Here is a 22673-nt window from a genome sequence, read left to right as displayed (position 1 = left end):
ATCACGTGATCTCCACCACCCGTCACGTGACCGTCGTCAGAGTCACGTGGCTGCCGGCGCGGGTCACCAGACCAAACACCCGGGCGGCGGCGTTTCCCCGCCGGGTGCCCTCCGCGGCGGGCCATGGCCAACGTCTCCAAGAAGGTGTCGTGGTCCGGCCGCGACCGGGACGACGAGGAGGCGTCGCCGCTGCTGCGGAGGACGGCGCGGCCGGGCGCGGGGGCGCCACTGCTGAACGGGGCCGGGCCCGCGGCCGCGCACCAGGTGAGGCCGCGCGGGAAGCCGAGGCCTGGAGCCAGCCGGGCCGCCGCGACCCCGCTCGGAGACCCGGCCATCGAGCCTCCGGGGGGTCCGGGACGCGCCCGGGCGCGCTCGGCGAACGGCACGGCCGGCCCTGGGGCCGGGATTCCGGCGTCCTGGGAGGACGCTCTGGCCGGCCTGGGGGGCGGAGGAGCCGGCGAGTTGGAGGAGCGGGGTGCCCGCAGTCACTACTCCCAGGGCAGCTGCGGCGCGGGCTGACGCCCCGACAAACGGTGCACCCCAGAATGGCTTTTCAGGGGAGGCAGGTGGCTCTCTGTTTCGGTGACTTTTTAAAAGTTCTAGTAAACACACGAGCAGCTAATTTTATTTGTTTGATGTTCGAATCCCAGGAGATTTTGACAGTGTAGATGGCAGAGTTTTCTCTTCCAGTGGGATGACCGAGGACCTCTGTCTGCCGCGTTTCTCTGGGAGATCAGTCCTCAGTCGGGGCTTTCAGGGAGATCTTAGGAATGACAAGTATTTGCACTCAGCTTTCCTTAGCACTTTATTGAACTTGGAATGTGTAGCCAAAAACGATAATCAACAAGTCCAGAGAGGTTGGAGCGTGAGCATGTCGACGTGCAGCTTGTGTCTGTGAGTGTGGTAACGTTCGGAGGATTAGGATTAACATCATTTCTGGATATGTGTATGTTGTGTTAATTTTGAGTTAATGAGCCATTTTGGTTGGTTGCTCAGTCTTAGTCTGCTCTGCAGTTACTCTTTATGTGTTCTCTTGTCGTTCTAGGTTTGTCCTTTAAACACTGATATTGTGTTTATTTAGAAAGGATTTGAAAGTCAGGTTGCTTCTGTAGCACTTAATGTTTTCCCAGTCCCTTGGAAATGCATCAGACAATGAAGGTCAAAGCCTGCTTTTTGCTGGTGGGTAGAGGCTCCTCTGCTCCCTGTAAAGTGGACTCTCCTGCTTTCTGTTCTGTGGTTTGTGTGAGGAGTGCTCTGAAGAAGATAATTTGGAGTGGTGGGACCAGGAGTGGTTATTTTCTTCTTGATACATTTTTATTTCTTTTTTCTGTTTAAAGAAAGTAATCTCAAGTCCGCAAGATAGGAGAAAACTGGCTTTAAGAGCCAATGGGGAAAGAGATTGGAAACCTTGGCCGAGGTTGGATTTGGGTTTATCTCGGGACTGAATGTGCTTGGGTTTTCCTACTTATCTTTGCAAATAGATACAGGCTGTTTTGGAAAGAACCTGTTATTTCTTTCCTTAAAAATCATTGCAAGCTTTTTTGGTTGTTTGTACTTAATAACCGATCAGCTGCTGTTCCACCATTACAAAATGATTGATCGTGCACTTGCTCTGTGGCTGGTTTGTGTAGGATACAGGTGCATGAAGCAACTTTCTTCCCCTAGAAACAGGCTCAGCACGCTGTGAGGACTGTCTGGGGAGCCACAGGGGCGGGAGAGGTCACACTGTGCTCCATCTTGAAGAGCGAATAGTCTGGAATGCAGTGTGGGGCACTGCAGCTGTGGGGCACAGAGGGCAGCCTTGCTGGGCACATGAGCTGGCTTTGAATGTGGAAGCTGGGGACTCCAGTCCTAAAGGATGGTTGGCCTGCCTGGCAGACTGATGGGAAAGGCGGAGTCTAGAGGCTGGCAGACCTGTTGGGCCAGGTAGCCTGGGAGGCCTTTGTACTCCAAGCACTGGACCAGAGCCTCCACATGCCTCAGTTTTCTCATCTGCAGAAAAGATAATTATGTGAAGAGCACCGAGCATAGTGCCTGTCAAAAAACACACTCTTAATGAATATTAGCCGCTTTCAATAGTGTTAAAAGCAGCAACGCAAAAGTGATTCATCTTTGATTTTGACATTGACACATGACTCTCTTAGCAGCTGACTGAATTTCTTGGTGCTGTCTTTTTTGGGGAGGGTGTGCTCTGACCAGCAGGCAGAGCTCACAGCTACGACCAGGGCCACTCTAGGTGCCGCAAACGGGCCTGCAGGGCCATTTTGAGCCAAAATACCAACCTAGGCAAATATCTGCTCTGCAGGAACGATCCGGTGAACCGAATGTGAGAGCTTGTCCTGACTGTCTCCTGGCCCTTTGGGGTTTGTTGCAGGGTTTCCAGAGTTGCACAGTGACATTGTTGGCACGGGAACAGCACCGCAGTGGTAGCTGCTGGGGGCAGGGCGTACTGGGGCGGGGTCTGTTCGAGTTTGGGTCGAAGCTTAAAAGCTTAGGTCCTCAGGGCCACCTGTGTGTTGCTGTTCCTGTTCTCAGGCCCATCTTGCTGGGTAGGGGTGGCAGTCACTGTCCGGTAGTGAGACAGGGAGAAGGTGAGGTCATCCCGCAAGTCACGGTCATGTGTGTGGGCAGTGGGAAGCCAGGCGATTTGAAAACTTACAGAAAGAATCTGTTCGTTTTGGTTTCTCTTAGGGGTTGAAAAAAAAATCTGCTTGAGCCAGGACCAGATGGCTCTAGGGCTGGTGTAGGGCGTGGGTATTTCAGGTATTTGTAAATACAGGACATTCATGGGGAACTCACTTTGGGAAGCTCCGCCTGAGACCCCCGGCAGGGTAGGGATCCAGGTCAGAGCTGCAGGACACAGTCTGAGGGTGCTGTGGGGGAGCGCCAGAGACCTGGGAGTGCCCCAGAACTGCAGGGGAAGGTCTTCTGGTCATCCCCATGGCCCCTCGAGCTCTGCTCAACTTGAGTTCTCTGGGAACTCTCTTCCCAGTTTTCTCTGGGAAGTCCTCTGCCTCCCTGTGGCCCAACATTGTAGCGTCATGCTGTCCTCCTCCTCCAGCTGCCCACCCCCATTCCCCTTTTATGCAGGGCTGGCTCACTCCCCAGAGCGCCCTGAATTCTGTTCCCTGCTGCCCTCAGGGAGCACCTGCCGGGGCCCAGCGAGGGTGGGATGGAGCCGGGGGAGGAGTAGGCAAGGCCTGCAGCCCAGCAGCGTGGAGAGTGGAGGGACAGACTGCTCTCGGTGTGTCCTGCTCCTGTGCCCAGAGGCTGCCTGGCCGTGTCTGAGGCAAGCCTCTGTGGCCGTTTGGCACTTTACATTTTGCTGTGTGTCACCTTGTTTCCTTTGGCCGCAGCTGCTGCTAAGGTGGCCTCTGTCCTCAGCGGGGTGGTGCTCGGTGGGTGCAGAGCAGGCTGAGTGCAGTGGCAGACAGTCTTTAAAATTGTTTGAAAAATATTTTTAGTTGTGGTTAAAAACACATAACATGAAATTTACCATTTTAATTTTTAAGTGCACAGTTCAGTCGTGTTAAGTATATTTGTGTTGTTGTGCAGCTAATCTCCAGAACATACCACGTGCGGAGTGAACCTCCACGCCTGTCAGACAGCTCTCCCTTCCCCGCCTGCCGGCCCCGGTCTGCTCTGTGATGAGTGAGACTACCCTCCCGACCTGCATGAGGGGTCAGTCACACGGGGCTTGTTGCCCTGTGGCTGGCTTATTTCACTCAGCGTGATGTCCTCGAGGTTCCTCCTGTGGCAGCACGTGTCAGTGCATCATTCCTTTCGATGCCGAATGACTTCCTTGTGTGGCCGGACCGCACTGTGCTTATCCATTCACCCGGTGGGCACTTGGGTTGCTTCCACAGGCCAGCGGTCATGAATCATGCCGCTGCGACCTTGTGTGTTCTAGTATCTCTTTGAGACTCTGCTTGCAGTTCTTTTAGGTATTTACCCAGAGGTGGAATTGCTGGATTGTATGGTCGGTTTTTGTTTGTTTGTTTGTTTGTTTTTTTGCTTTGTTGCTCAGGCTAGAGTGAGTGCCATGGGATCAGCCTAGCTCACAGCAACCTCAAACTCCTGGGCTCAAGCAATCCTTCTGCCTCAGCCTCCCGAGTAGCTGGGACTACAAGCATGCACCACCATGCCCGGCGAATTTTTTCTATATTTATTAGTTGGCCAATTAATTTCTTTCTATTTATAGTAGAGACGGGATCTTGCTCTTGCTCAGGCTGGTTTCGAACTCCTGGCCTTGAGCAATCCGCCCGCCTTGACCTCCCAGAGTGCTAGGATTACAGGCGTGAGCCACTGCGCCCAGCCCGTATGGTCGTTTTATGTTTAATTTTTTTTTTTTTTTTTTTTTTTTTTGAGACAGAGTCTCGCTTTCTTGCCTAGGCTAGAGTGAGTGCCGTGGCGTCAGCCTAGCTCACAGCAACCTCAATCTCCTGGGCTCAAGCGATCCTCCTGCCTCAGCCTCCCGAGTTGCTGGGACTACAGGCACGAGCCACCATGCCCGGCTAATTTTTTTATATATATATATTAGTTGGCCAATTGATTTCTTTCTATTTTTATAGTAGAGATGGGGTCTCGCTCAGGCTGGTTTTGAACTCCTGACCTTGAGCAATCCGCCCGCCTCGGCCTCCCAGAGTGCTAGGATTACAGGCGTGAGCCACCGCGCCCGGCCTATGTTTAATTTTTTTTAGCAACTGCCCCACGGTTTTCCACAGTGCTGCACCATTTGACGTTCCCGCCAACTGGGCACGGAGACTTCCAGTTTCTTCACATCCTCGCCAATACCTGTTCTCTTCTCTTCTCTTCTCTTCTCTTCTCTTCTCTTCTCTTCTCTTCTCTTCTCTTTCTTTGTTGTTAAATTTTATATATTTTTACTTAATATTTTCTTTATTTTTTGCCTCTAAGGGGAGTTAATACAGTTGTATATCTTTCTTTTTTTGATAGCAGCCATCCTAGGGGTTGTAAAGTGGGATCTCATCGTGGTTTTGAGCTTCTTACGTGCTTACTGGCCATTTGTATCTCTTCTTTGGGGAAATGTCTATTAAGTCCTTTGCCCATATTTTAATCAGGTTGTTTGGTTTTTTGGTGGTTGGGTTGTAGTTCTTTATATATTCTGAGTTTTATTCACTTATCGGATGTGTGATTTGCAAATATTTTCTCTCATTTTGTAGGTTGTCTTTTTTTCTCAGTTGATTGTTTCATTAGATGTGCAGATCTGAACTTTGATATAGTCCCACTTGTCTATAGAATTTTTGGCGGAGGAGTGGGGGACAGGGTCTTAGTCTGTCGAACCCAGGCTGGACTGCAGTGACACCATCATAGCTCACTACAACCTCATACTCCTGGGCTCAAGCAATCCTCCTGCCTCAGCCTCCTGAGTAGCTGGGACTGCAGGTGTGAACCACCACGCCCGGCTAATTTTTCTATTTTTTGTAGAGGCAGGGTCTTGCTCTTATTCAGGCTGGTCTCCAACTCCTGGCCTCAAGTGATCCTCCCTCCTCAGCCTCCCAAAGTGCTAGGATTACAGACGGGAAGCCCTGTGCCTGGCCTATAAAATATTTTTTACTTCTAAATAATTACGGATTCACAGGAAGTTGCAAAGGCAGCACAGAGAGGGCTTGTGTGCTCATCACAGTTTCCTTCTGTGCTCACATTGATGCAGCTCGAGCCCAGTACCAGACCAGAGCTTGTCATGGTCTGTGCGTGTCAACCCGTGTGACGCGTTAACAAGACACAGAATGTTAATATCTCCATTGCCAATGTATTTCCATCTCGTCCTGCCTCTCGTGGCCAGCCCTCCCCAGCCCTGGCAGCCACTGCTCTGCTGGAGGGGCTGTGGGCCGGCGGCTTTCGGTGGGTCATGCCCTCAGGGTCCTCGTGGTGGGTGTCAGTGGTTTGGGGAGCAGCGGCTATTTCGTGTACCTCGTGCTTACAAAAGAAAGGGACTGCACTGATTACGTTGCTTCAGACGAACGGATTTTCCTAGCACGAGAGAGAGCGCTGAGGCAAGCGTTGGCGCAAAGGCGCTGGCGGGGTCCTGCTTCGCCAGCTGAGCAGGAGCGACGGAGTCCCTGCGGGGCTGGGGTGCATTGTGTCTACACCCCATTACCCCAGGCAGCAGTGGGCGTTGGCCAGGGGCTTCCAGGGTGTCCCGCCTGTCAACGTGCTCCTGTGTCAGCCTCGCGAATTTGCAGCTCTGCCTGCTGCCGCCGGGGGATGCTCCGGCGGTGTGGACGCGGCCCCTGGGAGTCCTCCAGACCCGGTGCTCAGTCACTCGTCGTGGCTCTGCCCGCCCAGACTGTCCCTAGCGTCTCCTGGTCCTCGGAAACTGCCGAGACGTCCAAGGCAAATCTTCACGGATACCACGCGGGGCCCCCGTGGTGACTGATGGCGTCTGGCTTGTTGGTGTCGCGGTCGGCAGCGGGCGTGGCACAGCGTCCGGGCGGCCCTGTCAGTGCGCCACCCCCGGCAGGCCAAGTCTCCATTTCTCCTTTCGCAACGTAACTCTCGGTTCTGCTCCGTCTCTGGGCCCGTCTGCCTGGCCGCCCGGCACGTGTGGCAGTTTCCCCGAGGAAGCTCCCTGGGCCGGCAGGGGCTGGACGGCCTCTGGCACTCCGTGTGGTCAGGCTTGGCCTCGGCGGGTGCGAGGGGCGCCGTGCCCGCCACACGCACCTCTGCAGCTGCAGCCTCACCAGGCCACCTCCTGGGGTTCACTCGAGAACCAGGTCCTCTCTGGTCAGCACCATGTTCCACAGGGCTGGGAGCCGCCTGTCTTTCCCAGGGATTCAGCAGTTTAGGGCATTTTTTGTCATTTTTAAAAGAGAAACACACATTTTTCTCATTGACCACTTGTACCGATGTCCACCACGTGTAAGAAAAGTGCCCACCTCGGTGATCGCCTGTGAACTGCACCTTGGAACTGATCACCGGTCGTGGAATGAACAGTGCCCCCCAGATATGTCCACATCCCGACCCCAGGACCTGTGAACGGCCGTGTCAGCAAGTCAGGATGACAGGCAGATAACCTGCAGTGGAGGAACCAGCCCTCCCTCGCCTCCCCCCAGATATGTCCACATCCCGACCCCGGACCTGTGAACGGCCGTGTCGGCAAGTCAGGGTGACAGGCAGATAACCTGCGGTGGAGGGGCCAGCCTTCCCTCGCCTCCCCCCAGCGATGTGGGCAGATTCAGGAAATTGTTGAAATTGGAGAACTAACGCTGTGGCCTCTCAGGAGGAAGGACGAGCGCTCGAGCCCTCTCCTCCCCGCCTGGCCTTGGCCTGTCCAGTGCTCGGCGGGCATCCCGTGAGGAGGCGCCGGCGAGTGGGGGGGATCGGTGAGCCACGTGGGCGCCACTGCACCCGGCTCGGCCCGCCAGCTGTCTGTCCACTGTGGAGGCGGCCAGGCGGGACCTCAGGACGGGCTGGCAGGGACTGGGCTTCGGTGGTGGGTGCTGGCCTGGCTGGGGCACCCCTGGCCTCCATGCTGCTGGGCAGCAGGTGCCTGGTCTTCAGTCTGGAGCAGGGAGCCTGGTGTGTCCGTGCCGGGCTGGACTTCTTGTTGACGGGCTGTGGTGGCAGGAGCAGGCCTGGGCCCCAGCGCCTGGGGAGGCCAGTCCTGGCCCTGCTGTGCCCCGCCCCTGTTCCTGTCTGAGCTCCGGCATGTGGGGCGGCCAGGGAGCACACACAGTTGCTCCCAGCGCCCTCACGGTTTCTCTTCTGCTTTCAGTCACCTCGTTCCGCACTTTTCCGAATCGGGCAGATGAGCAACGTGGAGCTGGATGATGAGCTTTTAGACCCGGTGAGTGGGGGAGGGGCTGTGGCTTGCCAGAGGGCCAGAGGGTGGGCGCGAGCAGATGACAGGCAGACAGCAGGGCTCTGAGGCCAGGTGCCCGGGGAAGGCTGCTCCGGAGGGACAGAGCCCGAGGCCAGTGACTGGACAGCCAGGTGGGCAGAGGAACGCAGGGCTCCTGGGCCGGCAGGGTGAGCGTGCTGTGGACACAGGAAGCTAGTCGGCACAGGTGCTGTGGGCAGTGGCTCTGCGGCAGGGCGGGGAGAGGGATCCCTCGGAGATGGTGAGGGGGCGGTGATGTCCGCAGACTTCAGAGGGTGAGGATTCTGGCGTCCTCTGCTAACAACCCCAGCCACCATGCCGGCGGCTGTCCTGGGAAGGCTTTCTGAGGCCCCCTCGCAGCAGAACCGCAGTTTCCTTCCTCCTCGGTGGCGCCTCACGGTGGCTGTGATTTGTGTTCCTGGTGCCAGTGAGGCCGAGCGTCTTCATGTGCTGCTTATCTCCTCTGGAGAAACATCTGTTCTGATCCTGTGCCAGTGTTTTTAATGTGGTGAAAACACTCGTACTGAGAATGAGAATGAGCCGGGTGGCTGGAGTTCAGGTGAGCAGTTCTGTTGGCAGCATCCGGAGCGTCCTGGTCGGGACATTCTCCCCAGTGGGTCCCGCGGGGCCACGTCAGTGCGCCAGTCCACGGCCCATCTGGTCTGGAGCCTGCTGGCCTTGTCCACGCGAGCACAGCGTGTTGTCATCCGTCTTCTTCGTGGCAGGCTCAGTGGTCAGGTGACCCGGTGGTCAAGCTTGTCCCCTTTGTTTTCACTTTCCTGATGTGTCTTTTGATACACAAAAGTTTTTCATTTTGCTGAAGTTGACTTTATCTGTTTTTTCTTTTGTTGCTTGTGCTTTTGGTGTCACGTCTAAGAAACCTCTGCCTAAGCCAGGGTCACAAAGCCATCTTTTTCTCAAAGTTTTGTAGCTTTAGGTCTTTAACTCCACTCTGAGTTAGTTTTTGGACATGGCGTAAGGTCCAGCTGCGTCCTTTTGCTTGTGGAAATCCGGTTGTACCAGCACCATCTACTGAAAATACTGTTTTGCTCCATCGAACAGTCTTGACAGCACATTGAAAATCAGTTTACTGGAGTGTTTCTGGTTTACTCCTGGACGCTCCACTGTGTCCCATGTGTCTGCACGTCTCTCCTCGTGCCAGCGCTGCCCTGCCTGGGCTACGTAGCTTTGAGGGAAGTTTTGAAACTAGGAAGTGTGAGTCCTCCAACTTTTTGTTCTTCCTTTTCAAGATCTTTTGGGTTATTCAGGGTCCCTTTTCTTCCACAGACTTTAGGGTCACCTGGTCAATTTACTCCAAAAAAATCAGCTGAAATTCAGGCAGGGATCAATTGAGTCTTAACAAGGGTAAGTCTTCCTATGTGTGAACACAGAATATCTTACCATTTATTTAGATCCATCCTTAGTATCTTTGGCAGTGTTTGATAAGCTAGGCACAGTAGCTCCTGCCTTTAGTCCCAGCTGTTTGGGAGGGTGAGGCGGGAGGACTGCTTGAGGCCAGGAATTCGAGACCATACTGGGCAACATAGCAAGACCCCATGCATCTTAAATTGAAAAAAAACAAAACAATGTTTGGTAGTTTTCAATGTACAAGTTTTATATTTCTTTTAAGTTTATTTTAGGAATGAATTTTCTTTTATGTAGTTTGTTTTTGATGCTGTTGTTAATAGAATTGTTTTGATTTCATTTTCGGATTTCTCATCGCAAGATTACAGAAATACAGTTGAGTTGTATCACCTTCTATGCTACTGAATGTGTTTACTTGAATAACTTGTAGTGTGTTTTGGGGGATTTCATATATATGAGATCATGTCACCTGCAAATAGAGTTTTGCTTCTTCCTTTCCAATCTAGATGCTTTTCATTTCTTTCTCTTGACTGGTTGTCCTGGCTAGAGCTCCCGTGCAGTGTTGAGTAGAAGTGGCAAAAGCAAGCGTGGCCACTTTGTTCCTGGTCTTAGGTGAAGCTTCCTGCCATTCACCGCTGAGTGTGTCGCCTGTGGGGCTTTCGTAGGTGCCCTTGATCTTATTGAGGAAGTTCTCTTCTCTTCTAGTTTGTTGAGTGTTTCTACCACGAACAGATGTTGGATCTTGTCGGATGCTCTCCCCGTATCTGCTGAGACGACTGTGTGGGTCTTGTCCTTTCTCCCATTGAGATGACATAGGACATTAATTGCTTTTTGGGTGTTAAACCAACCTTGCATTCCTGGGCTGGATTCAGCATGGTTGTGGTGTTGCTGGATTTGCTTTGCTCTCCAGTCTTGCTGGGGGTTTTTGTGTCTGTATTTGTGGGGATATTGTCTGTAGTTTTTTCATGATGCTCTCAGTCTGCCTTTGGTATCAGGATAATCCTGGCCTCTGGGGACGAACTTGGGCGTGGTCCCTCGTCCTCTCTTGCGCCATGTTCTCCAGCATCCTGGTTGTCACATGTATGTCTCTCTTTGCCTTTTCCTCCCACAGGAGATGGACCCTCCCCCTCCCTTCCCCAAGGAGATCCCACACAATGAGAAGCTCCTGTCCCTCAAGTACGAGGTGGGCCTCCTTCCAGCCCCCGTTCCCGAGACCCAGGCCCCTGCCCCTCAGACCTCCCCCACAAGTCTGCGCTCACGGCCAGAACGTGGGGGTCAGTGATGGTGTCCTGTTGCCCTGGTCTGCAGAGCCTGGACTACGACAACAGCGAGAACCAGCTGTTCCTGGAGGAGGAGAGGCGGATCAACCACACGGTGCGTCGGCTGCACAGCTGAGATGCTGTGTCCCATGGTCTTCAACCCCCGGCGTGGGCCTTGTGGCGTGGGCCGGCTCAGCCACCTGGGACTGCAGGGCTGGCCTGGTGCCACCGTCCTGCCCAGGGGTGGGGTGGGCGTCCCCAGCCCCCCGCTCTGTCTCTGAGCCACCATTCAGCCTCTGATTTGTGTCCCTGGGGCTGGAGCGAGTGCGGCCCAACCCCGAGTACGCAGCTGTCAGGCGAGTGCATCAGGGTCTCTGGAACTTAGCAGGCTGTTCCGACAGACCCCAGAGGCACTGCCCAAGTGTCGACAGCCGACTGGGAATTTGTTGGGAAGGTTACATGTACCCCCCATGTCACCCGTGCGGGCCTGAGGTGCCCTGTGGTCGCCAAGACGTCGGCCAGAGGCCGCCCTTTGTGGGACTCTGGGGTCCCGAGGGCAGCGGGCTGTGCGTGGTGGCGTCCTTCAGAACTCCAGGGGCTGCAGGTGGCCAGGGGCCAGTTGTGCCATCGCCGCAGTGGCCTTGGCCAGGCCGCCTGGCCACCACAGCTCTGCCCCTCCCGCACCCCGCAGGCCTTCCGGACGGTGGAGATCAAGCGCTGGGTCATCTGCGCCCTCATCGGGATCCTCACGGGCCTGGTGGCCTGCTTCATCGACATCGTGGTGGAGAACCTGGCCGGCCTGAAGTACAAGGTCATCAAGAACAGTATCCTTGTCCCTGTGCTCTCAGCACGGGTGCCGGCGGGAGGCCCAGCCTGGCATGTGCACAGCCCAGTCAGGAGGTCTGGTTGGGTTGGCTGCATCACAGCGGGGCTGTGAGGTGTCTCTGGGTGTCCAGTCAGCGCCATGGCCCTCCTGGGCCGCCAAGTGAACCCCTGTTGGGCACCTGGCAACCCCTGGGCCGGACCTCGAGCTGCTCTGGTTGGGAGGTTGGGCATCGGGGTGGGGCGGGAGGGGTGCGGGGTCCTGCTGGTGAAGCGGGGACCGTCCTTGACTCGCCCAGATATCGACAAGTTCACCGAGAAGGGCGGGCTGTCCTTCTCCCTCCTGCTCTGGGCCACGTTGAACTCTGCCTTCGTGCTTGTGGGCTCCGTGATCGTGGCGTTCATAGAGGTACGGTGGCACGAGGCACCCTGGGGCGTCACACCCAGGGTGGGCTCAGAGGGTCTCAGTGAACGGATGGGAACCCCTCAGCCCACCCACCCACCCACCCGCCCTGCCTGCCGGTCTCTGGTAGAGCAACTCGGTACAAACGTGAAACCGCTAAGGAAAAACAGGAAATGCAGCAGGGCCGCTTCACTCCAGTCTGCTGGCCCAGAGCACAGTCCCACAGCCCCCCACAACCCCCTTACAGCCCCCCATGGCTCCCAGGCCCACACACGTCCAGTGCTCACACGCAGCAGGATCTGCGGGGTGCCGGGGTCCTCCATGATGTGCAGTCTTAGGAGCGGGGATGACCCAGCCCCCAGTGGAAACCCTCTCCCGAGGGGCTCAGACCCTCCTGGGGTGCCCCTCCATCCCGGGGCTTCTCCCAGAAGTCTCCCCTTGGCCTCCCCTCCTTTTCATGGTGGAAGAAGGGGCAATATCCAGAACCATTTTTCTGGGGTGCAGAGCAGTGGCCCCCACACACAGGGAGCCCTGGTCCTTCTTGCTTGGTGTGTGATAGGTGCCTGCCCACCCTGGAGTGTCCACACCCTCCCCTTGCACCCTTGGGGACATGTGAGTCTCCTCCCGTCTCTACCCTGGGCCCCCCAGGACTCTGGCCCCCCACATCCCACAGAGTTTACTCCCTCTAAGGTGCTCCGTGTCTGGGCTGGGACAGTGAGAACAATTGTCCCCAGTCATGGGCCCCTCGAGTTCGGGAGGCTCCCGTGGCCTGGCCGGCTCAGTGGCGCCTTCCCCCTTTCAGCCGGTCGCAGCTGGCAGTGGGATCCCGCAGATCAAGTGCTTCCTCAATGGGGTGAAGGTCCCCCACGTGGTGCGACTCAAGGTGAGGTGCGAGGGTGACCCTGGCCGGGCGAGAGGCGGGTGTCTGCTGGCCCCGAGCAGCTCCTTTGTCCCTTACGCCCTCCGAGCACCCCAGGCTGCCTTGCGGGTGGGGACGGGGAGTGGATGGGTGGACAGTTTGTGTAAGGGTGACCTTTTGTTGAAAACGGTGGAACTTCTTGTTATACGTATTAAACTGTGTAAAAATGTTAAAGTGATGCATAGGCTGTGGTGACAGCCATGCAAAATTGTAACTAAGGACTAATATTTGAAAACAGAAATAGTTACATTAGAGTGGTAGACTTGTGATTTTTCTCCCATTTTCGAAATGTTTCCCAACACTCGTTCTGCATAGCGTCATGGGTGACATCTGGATGCTGCAGGGCCCGCGTCTGTCGGCTCTGCCAGTGTCCCTCGCCCTGAGCCTGGCCGGGCCCTGTCCCTGTCTGCAGAGGGGCCGACGTGGTCGCGTGGTGGGGAGCTCTGGCTGCGGCAGCAGAGCCGGTTCACCCGGTGCTGACGTGGGGCCCGCCGCAGGCTGGCGGGGCCACTGAAGTGTCCCCGTGCACGCCCTTCGTGAGCCGGCTGATGGCCGGAGCTCTCCTCCCCGGGGTGGCCCCAGCAGGGGAAGCGTTCATAAATCTGGAGGGCTCCCATGAAGTCAGCCTCCACTTACCCTCGCGTGCGACAGGCTCTGGCAGGGGCCAGCGGTGTCCCCTGCCTCCCTTCACGGCTCCGGGCCTCTGGGGACATGTGGCGAGAACAAAGGGGCAGACAGGGAGCACCCCGAGGTGGGTCCCGAAGCCTCTAAGGGACAGTGTTTCCTGGGCTGGCGGGCCACCTCCGTGTCCCCCCGGTGCTGGGCCCAAGTGGCCGATGCCATCTCCAGGGTGGTCTCGGCTCAGCGCTGCTTCAGAGAGAGGAAAGGCCCCCACCTGCTGAGCATCCCCGGGAGCGTGTGCGCAGGAGGGAGGCTGGGCTGGCGTTCGTTGTGTGGCCGTGGGAGGGTCAGCCTGCGGGGCGCCGAGATGCCCGTGTCTCTGGGGTGCTCTGTGTCATCATTCCCCGTGCCTGCAGCTTCGTTGGTTGGGTCCCTTTAATTTAATCAGAGACTCGCCGTGTTTGCCTGCATTGCAGACGCTGGTGATCAAAGTGTCTGGCGTGATTCTGTCCGTGGTCGGAGGACTGGCTGTGGGAAAGGTAACAGTGCCTGTGACACCTTCCCAGCCCACGTCTGCGTCCCTGGCCCTGCGAGGGACGCCGGGGCCTGTGTGTCGTCTGAGTGTGGGCTGTGCTCTGTCTCCAAGGAAGGGCCGATGATCCACTCGGGCTCCGTGATCGCCGCCGGGATTTCCCAGGGGCGGTCCACATCGCTGAAGCGGGATTTCAAGGTGAGCCTCTCCCCCTCCTGCGCACGTGGACTGCGGATGCCGTGGTCGTGCGAGCCCTGTCCCTGTCCCTGTCCCCCTCCGAGAGACAGCCCGCTGTTCCTGGACAGGGTGGGCGAGGTCCCTTTGCCTCTGCCTCATGTGGCCCCTCCGTGGCCGGCCCCATGGAGTCCCCCACGGTCGTGGTGCGCCCGGCCAGGGTCACCCTCGCACCTCACCTTGAGTCCACTGCGTCTACTGTGGAGGGGCTCCGGCTCTGAGCAACTTCTCAAGGAACATATGACCTGAAAGGTCAGAGACCGTGTATTTCACGTTAGAGATGTGTGTTTTTTAAGATACGCTTTGGAACAATTTTGTCAAGTTTTCAAAAAAAGCCACTAGCATTTTGATAAGGATCACACTGAATTAACATGAATTTAGACAGTTAACACTTCCCAGTATGGAGGTTTTTTTTTTTTTAGTTTATTTTTTTCCCCGCTTAAATTCACTGGAAGTATAGTCTTTTTTAAAAATCAAGAGCAAGTTTACGGTGGCTCACGCCTGTAATCCTAGCACTCTGGGAGGCCGAGGCAGGCGATTGCTCGAGGTCAGGAGTTTGAAACCAGCCTGAGCAAGAGCGAGACCCCGTCTTTACTATAAATAGAAAGAAATTAATTGGCCAACTAATATATAGAGAAAAAATTAGCCGGGCATGGTGGCGCATGCCTGTAGTCCCAGCTACTCAGGAGGCTGAGGCAGCAGGATTGCTTGAGCCCAGGAGTCTGAGGTTGCTGTGAGCTAGGCTGATGCCACGGCACTCACTCTAGCCTGGGCAACAAAGCGAAACTCTGTCTCAAAAAAAAAAAAAAAGAGCAAGTTTAGGTTTTTCATGCATTGTTTCTTTGGGCCTCAGTGGAGTTTGGGGTATTTCAGCGTCTCTCTTAGGCGTGTTGTAAACCTCCATTCCTGTTGCGGGCCTGTCTGTCATGTCCCCCACTGTAGGCAGCAGGGCAGCCCGCGGCCTGTGTTCTGTCGCTAGCACTGCGCCCAGCCCAGGCCGTAATCTCTGGGGAAGCCCCGCCCTCCCCACCCTGTCCCCACGCCCTGGCTGAGCTGCCCTTCGGAGGCTCTGCCCACAGCTCTGCTCCTGTTTCAGATCTTCGAGTACTTCCGCAGAGACACGGAGAAGCGGGACTTTGTCTCTGCAGGCGCTGCCGCGGGGGTGTCGGCTGCGTTCGGAGCCCCAGTGGGTGAGGAAGGGCTGCCCCACCCGGTCTGCGGCTTCTCCCGCTGGGTTGGGGATCCAGGCTCTCCTGCGTGTTGGGAGGCATAGCCTTGGTGTTTCCAGAATGGGTGCCCAGTGGGGGTGGGCGGGGCCTGGGGTCCCGGGGCATTTGGAAGGGGTGGGCGGGGCCTGGCCCTTGACCTCCCGGGAGGCCCCTCTTCCCGCCACTCCCCTTCCCACCCTGGAGATTCCTCCTGAGGTGGCTTCAGTTCCCTGGGGATGGGGGCGGGTGGGTGCTGGTGCCCTGTGTCTGCTGGCACCTGAGGTGCCGCCACCTGCCTCTCAGGTGGTGTCCTGTTCAGCCTGGAGGAAGGCGCCTCCTTCTGGAACCAGTTCCTGACGTGGAGGATCGTAAGTGCCTGGCTGGGGCGGCACGTTGCCCTCTGCCACGCTGTGCCGTCCTCACCCAAGGGCCCTGTGGGCCGACAGGCTGCGTCCCTGCCCGAAGCGGTGATGTGCTCGCCGCCCAGCCCCCGCAGTCCTGGGCGTCTTGGCCACCCGGATGGGTCCTGGCTGTAGGGACCCCAGACCTTGCCCGCTGCCCTTCTGCCCTCCACTGGCCCATCCGCACACTCCCAGCCCCCAGCTCCAGCTGTGGGCTCGGAGCGCAGCTGTGACGTGCCGGCATCTTCCCGGCAGTTCTTCGCTTCCATGATCTCCACCTTCACCCTGAACTTCGTGCTGAGCATTTACCACGGGAACATGTGGGACCTGTCCAGCCCTGGCCTCATCAACTTCGGCAGGTTTGACTCGGAGGTAACCGGCCGAGTCCCCCGCCCCCTCCGCTGCTGCCGGGGCCCTGCTGCTCCTTGAGGCCCCGATCTGAGAGCTTGGTCTTTGGGAAAACTCTAGCTTCCGCTGTGGAACTGTAAGCTCCACACGCCCTGAGGCGCTCTGGGAAGACGTGTGTGGAGCCGCCTGCAGTCGGACGTCCCGTGAGGCTGCAGGGCTGGGCGCCACCGCACAGGCCATGGCGCAGGGCGTCCTGGGTGCGTGCGCAGGAGCTCCTGGGGTGGGTGGGCTCGGGCCGTCCTTTCTGCAGAGTCCAGGACAGAGTCCTGCAGGACGGTTGGAAACCTGGGAATGAGATCTGTGTTCCTCGTGCTCCAGAACGTTCCCCTCCCCCGGGTGCCTGGAGCCTGGGTGGGAAGCGTTGCTGCCTCGCACGGCCTCTGGGAGCCTCCCGCCAGCCAGGCGGCGCAGGGGCCGGGCCCACTCACGGTGCCTGGAGTCCCTCCCTCCCACTGGACCTCCACTGCCCCGTGTGGAAGTGCCGGGAGGTTCCGTGCGTGTGGGCATACATCGTGATATCCAACCCTTGGACCTGCGTGGGGAGGAGGAGCGTTCACATCCACAGCAGCCTCAGCTTCCTCCTCTCTCTGCGCAGAAAATGGCGTACACAATCCACGAGATCCCTGTGTTCATCGCCATGGGCGTGGTGGGTAAGGGCGCTCGGCCTCGGGATGGTGGAGACGCAGCTCGCCCAGGACCACTCCTTCTGGGTTCTTCCGTGGGCAGCTCACCTGGCAGGGAACCAGGGTTGGGGCGGAGAAGGGACCGTTTCCCTCCGAGAGGTAGAACAGGCCTCCCAGGAGCTACTGCTTGCAAAAATCGCGCTCCCTGGGAGGAGGGTGAGCCTTCGAGGAATGAGCCCGCCCTCCCGCTGGGCGTGGCATGACAGAGTGTTGGAACAGGACCCCCGTCCCCTCTCTGCCTCCTAGGGGGCCGCACGGTGGGGCCCTGCCTGCCCTGCCATGGGACTAACTCGCTTTCTCTTGGGTGTAGGTGGCGTCCTTGGGGCCGTATTCAACGCCCTGAATTACTGGCTGACGATGTTCCGGATCAGGTGAGGGGGAGACCTGGCTCTGTGCTGTGCTGGCCGTGTGGCCACACAGGCCTCCTCAAGCAGACGTGGGGGTGCAGGCTTCACACCCCTGGCCCGAGCCAGCAGGCCACACGTGTGCACGCCCTTCCCTGGTGGCTTGTACCCGACTGGCCTGCTCAGAGCAGAGTGTCCAGAGCCGGGGGAGGGGCCGGACAAGCCCGAGGCTGGAGCCAGCAGGAGGGCCCGGGACGACAGGGGCAGGGAGCAAGGCCCCGAGTGGGTCCAGGACCAGCCTTCACCTGGGGCTGCCCGTGGCACCCTGCGCCCTTTTGTGTCAGGAAAGCAGCAGTTGTTCTGGAACCTTCGGGGAGCTTGGGCTTGTGGGAGCTCTTCCCCTATCTTGTTCCTGCGCTGGTTCCCACTGCTGTTGGGCGCAGCTGGGTGTGGGGGGGCTGTGTCCCAGCATCTGGGAGGAGTTGCTGCTGGGACAGCCTCGTTACTACGAGGAAGAAGGTAGCCCAGGTAGGGGGTGCCTCGGCAGTTGACACTGCGAGCGCACCGTGTCACTCTCCTGATCGGCGTCCTCCCGCTGGGCGTCTGCCCCGTTGCAGACTCAGGCCACCCTGGCACCTGCCATGGTGCTGCCCAGCCGTCCCCACACATGGTCTCTCCTGACTCTCGGCTACAGGTACATCCACCGGCCCTGCCTCCAGGTGATCGAGGCCATGCTGGTGGCAGCCGTCACGGCCACCGTGGCCTTCGTGCTGATCTACTCCTCCCGGGACTGCCAGCCCCTGCAAGGGAACTCCATGTCCTACCCCCTCCAGGTAGGAGGCCTGGGGGCCCGGGGCAGGTGGGTGCAGCAGGAGGTGCAGCTGTGCAAGGGCCCCAGCAGTCCTCACCCCCATCCTTCTCACGGCAGCGGCGTGGTGGCGCAGCCGAGTTCTGGAAGTGAGTGGGCTGGAAGTTAGCGCCGTCCATGCAGGTCCCAGAGCAGGCCGGGCCGTGTGCTGGGGTCGGGCGGTGGCGGCAGGGCCACAGTCTCGCCCGGGTCCTCTTCTCGGAGCGGTGACCTGACTAGAGCTTCAGAAGTGGGGGGGTGGAGCGTAGGTGCGCATCTGGCACCCGGCAGAAATGCAAACCTGCATGTGGCAGTTCATGGCAGCCCAGAGCGGGCACTGTCCTCGCTGACTGTCCTGCCGGGTAAAGGAAGGGAGCTCTGGCACGTGCCACAGCACGGTCGGGCCTGAACACACGGTGCTTGGTGAGAGAAGCCCACACGCTGGGCCACGCCATGCGTGACACCCTTGACCCGGGACGTGAGAGTTGGGACGTGCTCGGGTTGCTGGGCTGGCGGAGCTGGGCGAGTGGACGGACAGGTGTGGACGAGGTGTCCGGTGCGGGGCCGAGCCCGGCCAGTCAGAGGCCCAGCTTTGCTCTGACCCTGCTCTCTGGGGGCCTCAGCCCCGGCTCCCTAGGGGCACGCTCACGGTGCACTCCTGGGCCTGTGTCCCCATGGACCTAGATGCTGGCTGGGCGTGGAGCACGCTGTCTGGGCCACAGCGATGCCAGGTCTGTGTCTGCAGCCTGCCGCCCACCCCCTGCCCGACCTGTCCCTCTTCCCACCTTGCAGCTCTTCTGCGCAGACGGCGAGTACAACTCCATGGCTGCCGCCTTCTTCAACACTCCTGAGAAGAGCGTGGTCAGCCTTTTCCACGACCCACCAGGTGCGCTGGTCAGCGCTGTCGGCCCGGGGTGTGGGTGACGCCTTCTGGCTGAGGGTGCCCTGTGGGCAGGGGCTGTCCCCAGTGTGGGGTGGGGTGGGCGCTGGCCCGTGGGTTCCTGGGGGTGGGGCCTGGTCGGGCTCCACCTCCTGCCCAGGTGAGTTTTCCCTGTGGGTGCCGCATGCGCAGGTCACTGTGGGGCCGAGAACCGGCCACATGTTCCTCGTGCACGTGCTGACGCTGCTCACAGCAGGTGCTGTCTCCGCCTGCCGTCCTGAACCCGGTGCTGGCGGCACTCCAGGCCCGCAGTGGAGCCGGCGCAAACTTGGGCCCTTCTCCCAAGCTCCTCTTCTTCCCCTTAGTGTGCGTGTTAGGTTTTCTGACTCTTGGGGCTGTTTCTAGTTGTTTCCTGTTACAAAGCCGCTGGGAATGCCAGTTTTCTGGTCTGTGTGTGTTTGAGCAGTTGGTTCATGAAGTTGCATAGAAACTCCCTTAAATCTGGATGAGGCCCCCAGACCCCCTATGAGGTGACTCTGGCCCTCTGCACGGGGCTCCTGGTTCCCACATCTGGTCGACGTGTCCCCCACGTTGAGCGGTTGCCTGGCGTGGAGGAGTGGCAGCTGACGGCTTTCCGCACACAGCCCCTCCCCCTGGCCTTGAGGTCACCATGCTGCTGGCTGCACCGACGGCCTTGGCTCCCTGTGCCCTGCCTGCCCAAACCTGCCAGAGGACGCGGCCTCCACACTGGACACTGAGGCCCTCGGCACCCCGCCCAGGCCACCCTGCCCAGGAAGAGCCTCCGGCACTGGGGCTGAACTGGCTGGAGCTGCAGCAGCTGGAGTGGAGTGGCGGCGCGGCCCCGGCCAGCCCTCCTCCCTTCCCAGATGTGGCGCCTCCTGGGCTCCAGCAGGACGCTTCTCAGCCACCCACCTCCCCGACCATCCCAGGGGTGGGGGCATTTTCCCTGGACCACTGGCTGGGGTGGGCCATAGGGACGGTGCAAAGGAGAGTTCTGTCTTTTTTCTAGTTTGTTGGCTGGTCAAGGTACGGTTAGGCCCGTGGAGCAGAGCTAGAGCCAGGTTTTGCCCGCAGGGGTGGGCGCTGCCCCTGTGTTAGGAAGGGACCTCCCGGCTGGGCAGGCACCCTTGCCCTGGGCCAGGCTATACCCTAGGGCAGCCCCCATGGGCTCTGCACCTGGTGCTGCTGTGGGGTGGGGCCTGGCCTGCCCACCTGGGCCTGGGTCCTGCCGGGGCCATCCTGTCAGGGCCTGTGCAGCCCCCTCGCTCACCACTCCCCCAGCTGAGCCTCATGGCCCCCTATCCTGGGGAGATGGCTCGGACAGGTCCTGTGGCTCCCAGGGTGTGACCACGAGGTGTGGGTTGCCTGGGAAGCCATGTCAGCCCCTCCTGTCCCATAGGCTCCTACAACCCTCTGACCCTCGGCCTGTTCACCCTGGTCTACTTTTTCCTGGCCTGCTGGACCTATGGGCTCACCGTGTCCGCAGGGGTCTTCATCCCGTCCCTGCTCATCGGGGCCGCCTGGGGCCGGCTCTTTGGCATCTCCTTGTCCTACCTCACAGGGGCAGCGGTGAGTGGGGGCGGGGGTCCGGCCTGGGGCACCAGGGTGAGTGTGGGGCTGTCGGTGGTGGCAGCGAGGGCTGCTTGCATCTTGTGTCTTCATCTTTTTCCTCCAGTCGTTCAATAAGATTGAAGACTATGGATGGGGCCGCAGCGAGAGTCTCTGTGCCCCCCCTGCTCCCAGGCCCCCACCCTGCCCGTGTTCTGTGTTTACATGGGGATAAAATTCATAGACCATCACACTCACCAGTTTAAGAGAAACGGCGCGGTGGTGTTTGTCACATTTGCAATGTTGTGTAACCATCGCCACCTAGTTCTAGAACATTCCATCATCCCAAAGGGAAGCCCCATGCCCATTACCACTCACCCGCCATTTTCCCCAACCCCAGCCCTGCAGCCTCCAGCCTCCATCCCGTGTCTGTGACGTCACACGTGTGGCCTTTGGTGTGGGTTCCAGGCCTGCCTGTGTCGCACGTTCGGTCCTTTGTGTGCTGAGCGTCCCGGGTGGCACAGCCGTGGTCTAGGCGCCGTCCTCTCCCTCGAGACTCGCGTGCAGGGCGCAGCTCACTGGGCAGGTTACACCGGGCCGGGGCACATGTGAGCCAGCCACGGGACCGGCCTTTGCGTGTGTCCGGCCGTCCCAGGCGTGGCCTCTGCAGTGTGTCGTGGTGGTCTGGCCTGGTGGCTGCCGGCCACTCAACACCCCCTCTGTGTCCCCCGTGCAGATCTGGGCGGACCCCGGCAAGTACGCCCTGATGGGAGCCGCCGCCCAGCTCGGTGAGTCCCGCTGCTCCTGGGCACCTGCGCCGAGCAGAGCGCGGCTGCCGCGCAGGGTCTCCCCGTCCTTCGTGTGAACAACGCGGAAAGCGGGGTCGTCCCCCCACAGGGCTGAGGGGCAGCAGCCCAGGCTGGGCGGTGCCATCCTTGCAGGGCAGGGTGCAGAGGGACAGCGGGGCAGGCCTGGGGCCCTGAGCCAGCCGTGGCCACCCTGCAGGTGGGATCGTGCGGATGACCCTGAGCCTCACGGTCATCATGATGGAGGCCACCAGCAACGTGACCTACGGCTTCCCCATCATGCTGGTGCTCATGACTGCCAAGATCGTGGGCGACGTCTTCATCGAGGTGTGCGGGGCCCGGCCCTTCCCCACGTCCCCTTGCCACACGGCCCTCAAGACCCCCCAGCCCCTGGCACCCCTGTCCCCTCCGCCCCCTGGCCTCCGAGCTGGGCTCCGTGGGGCTGGGAGGGACACCGTGCGCCTCCCCGCAGGGCCTATACGACATGCACATCCAGCTGCAGAGCGTGCCCTTCCTGCACTGGGAGGCCCCGGTCACCTCACACTCGCTCACTGCCAGGTAGGCCTGCTGTCTCCGCTCGCCTCCCCCACCAGGAGCCCCCGTGGGCGAGGCGTGTGGCGGGTTATGCTGCGGGTGCTTGGGGGATCCTGGGTGGGAAATGTGGCCCAGGGGTGAGCCTGCTGCTCCCGGCCCCACCTCTGGGTTTCCCCACCAGCCCATGGCGGGCGCGCCGGGGTGTTGGTGGCTGTGAGGTGGCATCTCCCCGCGGGGCTGCTCCGTAGGGAGGTGATGAGCACCCCAGTGACCTGCCTGAGGAGGAAGGAGAAGGTGGGCGTCATCGTGGACGTGCTCAGCGACACGACGTCTAACCACAACGGGTTCCCCGTGGTGGAGCATGCAGATGACTCCCAGGTACCGAGGCCGCCTCCCGCAGACGGGCCGGTTGTGGTCTGGCATCTGCCGGGCGAGGCACCGTGTGGTCCCCCGGACAGAGGTGCCATGCCGTTGGGTGTTGAGTGAGACCCTGTCAGCCGCCTGGATGTCGGTGGCCGTGGCCTTCGCCAGGAGGCCCTGGCGGGATGTGCAGCCCTCGCCCGGGCCCGTCGTGCGGGCTGAGTTGACCTGGGTGCTGGGGGGTTTGGGGCAGGCAGGGCTGCGCCTCCCTCCAGGGCGAAGCTGCTGCTGCCTGCTCTGTGGGGTCGGGCCGTGCTGCTCGCCTCTGGTCCCTGGGGGTCAAGGAGGTGTCACAGTGGAGCGCGAGGCCAGGCCGGCGCTCCCAGGTGGCTGTTGAACAGCGACCCTGCCCAGGCGGTGTCTGGCCAGAGCAGGTCGGAGCCGCAGTCCTGGCTTCCGCGGGTCCCTGCAGGCGTCTCGGCCTGACCTTGGGCCCCCTTGCAGCCCGCCCGGCTCCAGGGCCTGATCCTGCGCTCCCAGCTCATCGTCCTGCTGAAACACAAGGTAGGCCGGCCGGCAGCCCCTCCCCAGCCTGCATGCAGGGGCCTGTGGGCCCCGCAGCACAGCGTCTGACTGGC

At 59.5% G+C, this 22673-nt stretch overlaps 1 protein-coding gene across 2 annotated transcripts in view; it reads left to right on the top strand.

Moving 5' to 3' along the window:
- Positions 1-58: 58 nt before the first annotated feature.
- Positions 59-22673, top strand: part of CLCN7 (chloride voltage-gated channel 7) — a 24715-nt gene continuing 2100 nt past the window's right edge. Inside the window, exons 1-22 of one of the 2 annotated variants that reach the window (XM_012743490.3) lie at positions 59-264; positions 7736-7807; positions 10317-10388; positions 10514-10579; positions 11156-11288; positions 11586-11695; positions 12492-12572; positions 13706-13768; positions 13876-13959; positions 15092-15185; positions 15507-15571; positions 15860-15976; positions 16608-16662; positions 17006-17066; positions 17734-17872; positions 18679-18772; positions 20187-20356; positions 21072-21123; positions 21341-21468; positions 21614-21699; positions 21924-22053; positions 22540-22599. In XM_012743490.3, coding sequence (XP_012598944.1) covers positions 124-264; positions 7736-7807; positions 10317-10388; positions 10514-10579; positions 11156-11288; positions 11586-11695; positions 12492-12572; positions 13706-13768; positions 13876-13959; positions 15092-15185; positions 15507-15571; positions 15860-15976; positions 16608-16662; positions 17006-17066; positions 17734-17872; positions 18679-18772; positions 20187-20356; positions 21072-21123; positions 21341-21468; positions 21614-21699; positions 21924-22053; positions 22540-22599 — 2073 coding nt within the window. In that variant the 5' untranslated portion in view covers positions 59-123. The remainder of the gene's footprint in view (positions 265-7735; positions 7808-10316; positions 10389-10513; positions 10580-11155; positions 11289-11585; positions 11696-12491; positions 12573-13705; positions 13769-13875; positions 13960-15091; positions 15186-15506; positions 15572-15859; positions 15977-16607; positions 16663-17005; positions 17067-17733; positions 17873-18678; positions 18773-20186; positions 20357-21071; positions 21124-21340; positions 21469-21613; positions 21700-21923; positions 22054-22539; positions 22600-22673) is intronic. The other variant, XM_012743491.2, reaches the window with a different exon arrangement.

Source organism: Microcebus murinus, chromosome 19, assembly GCF_040939455.1.
Source record: "Microcebus murinus isolate Inina chromosome 19, M.murinus_Inina_mat1.0, whole genome shotgun sequence".
In the NCBI taxonomy this organism is placed as follows: domain Eukaryota; kingdom Metazoa; phylum Chordata; class Mammalia; order Primates; family Cheirogaleidae; genus Microcebus; species Microcebus murinus.
Note: the sequence above shows the minus strand (reverse complement) of the source record. Positions and strands in the feature narration are given on the sequence as shown.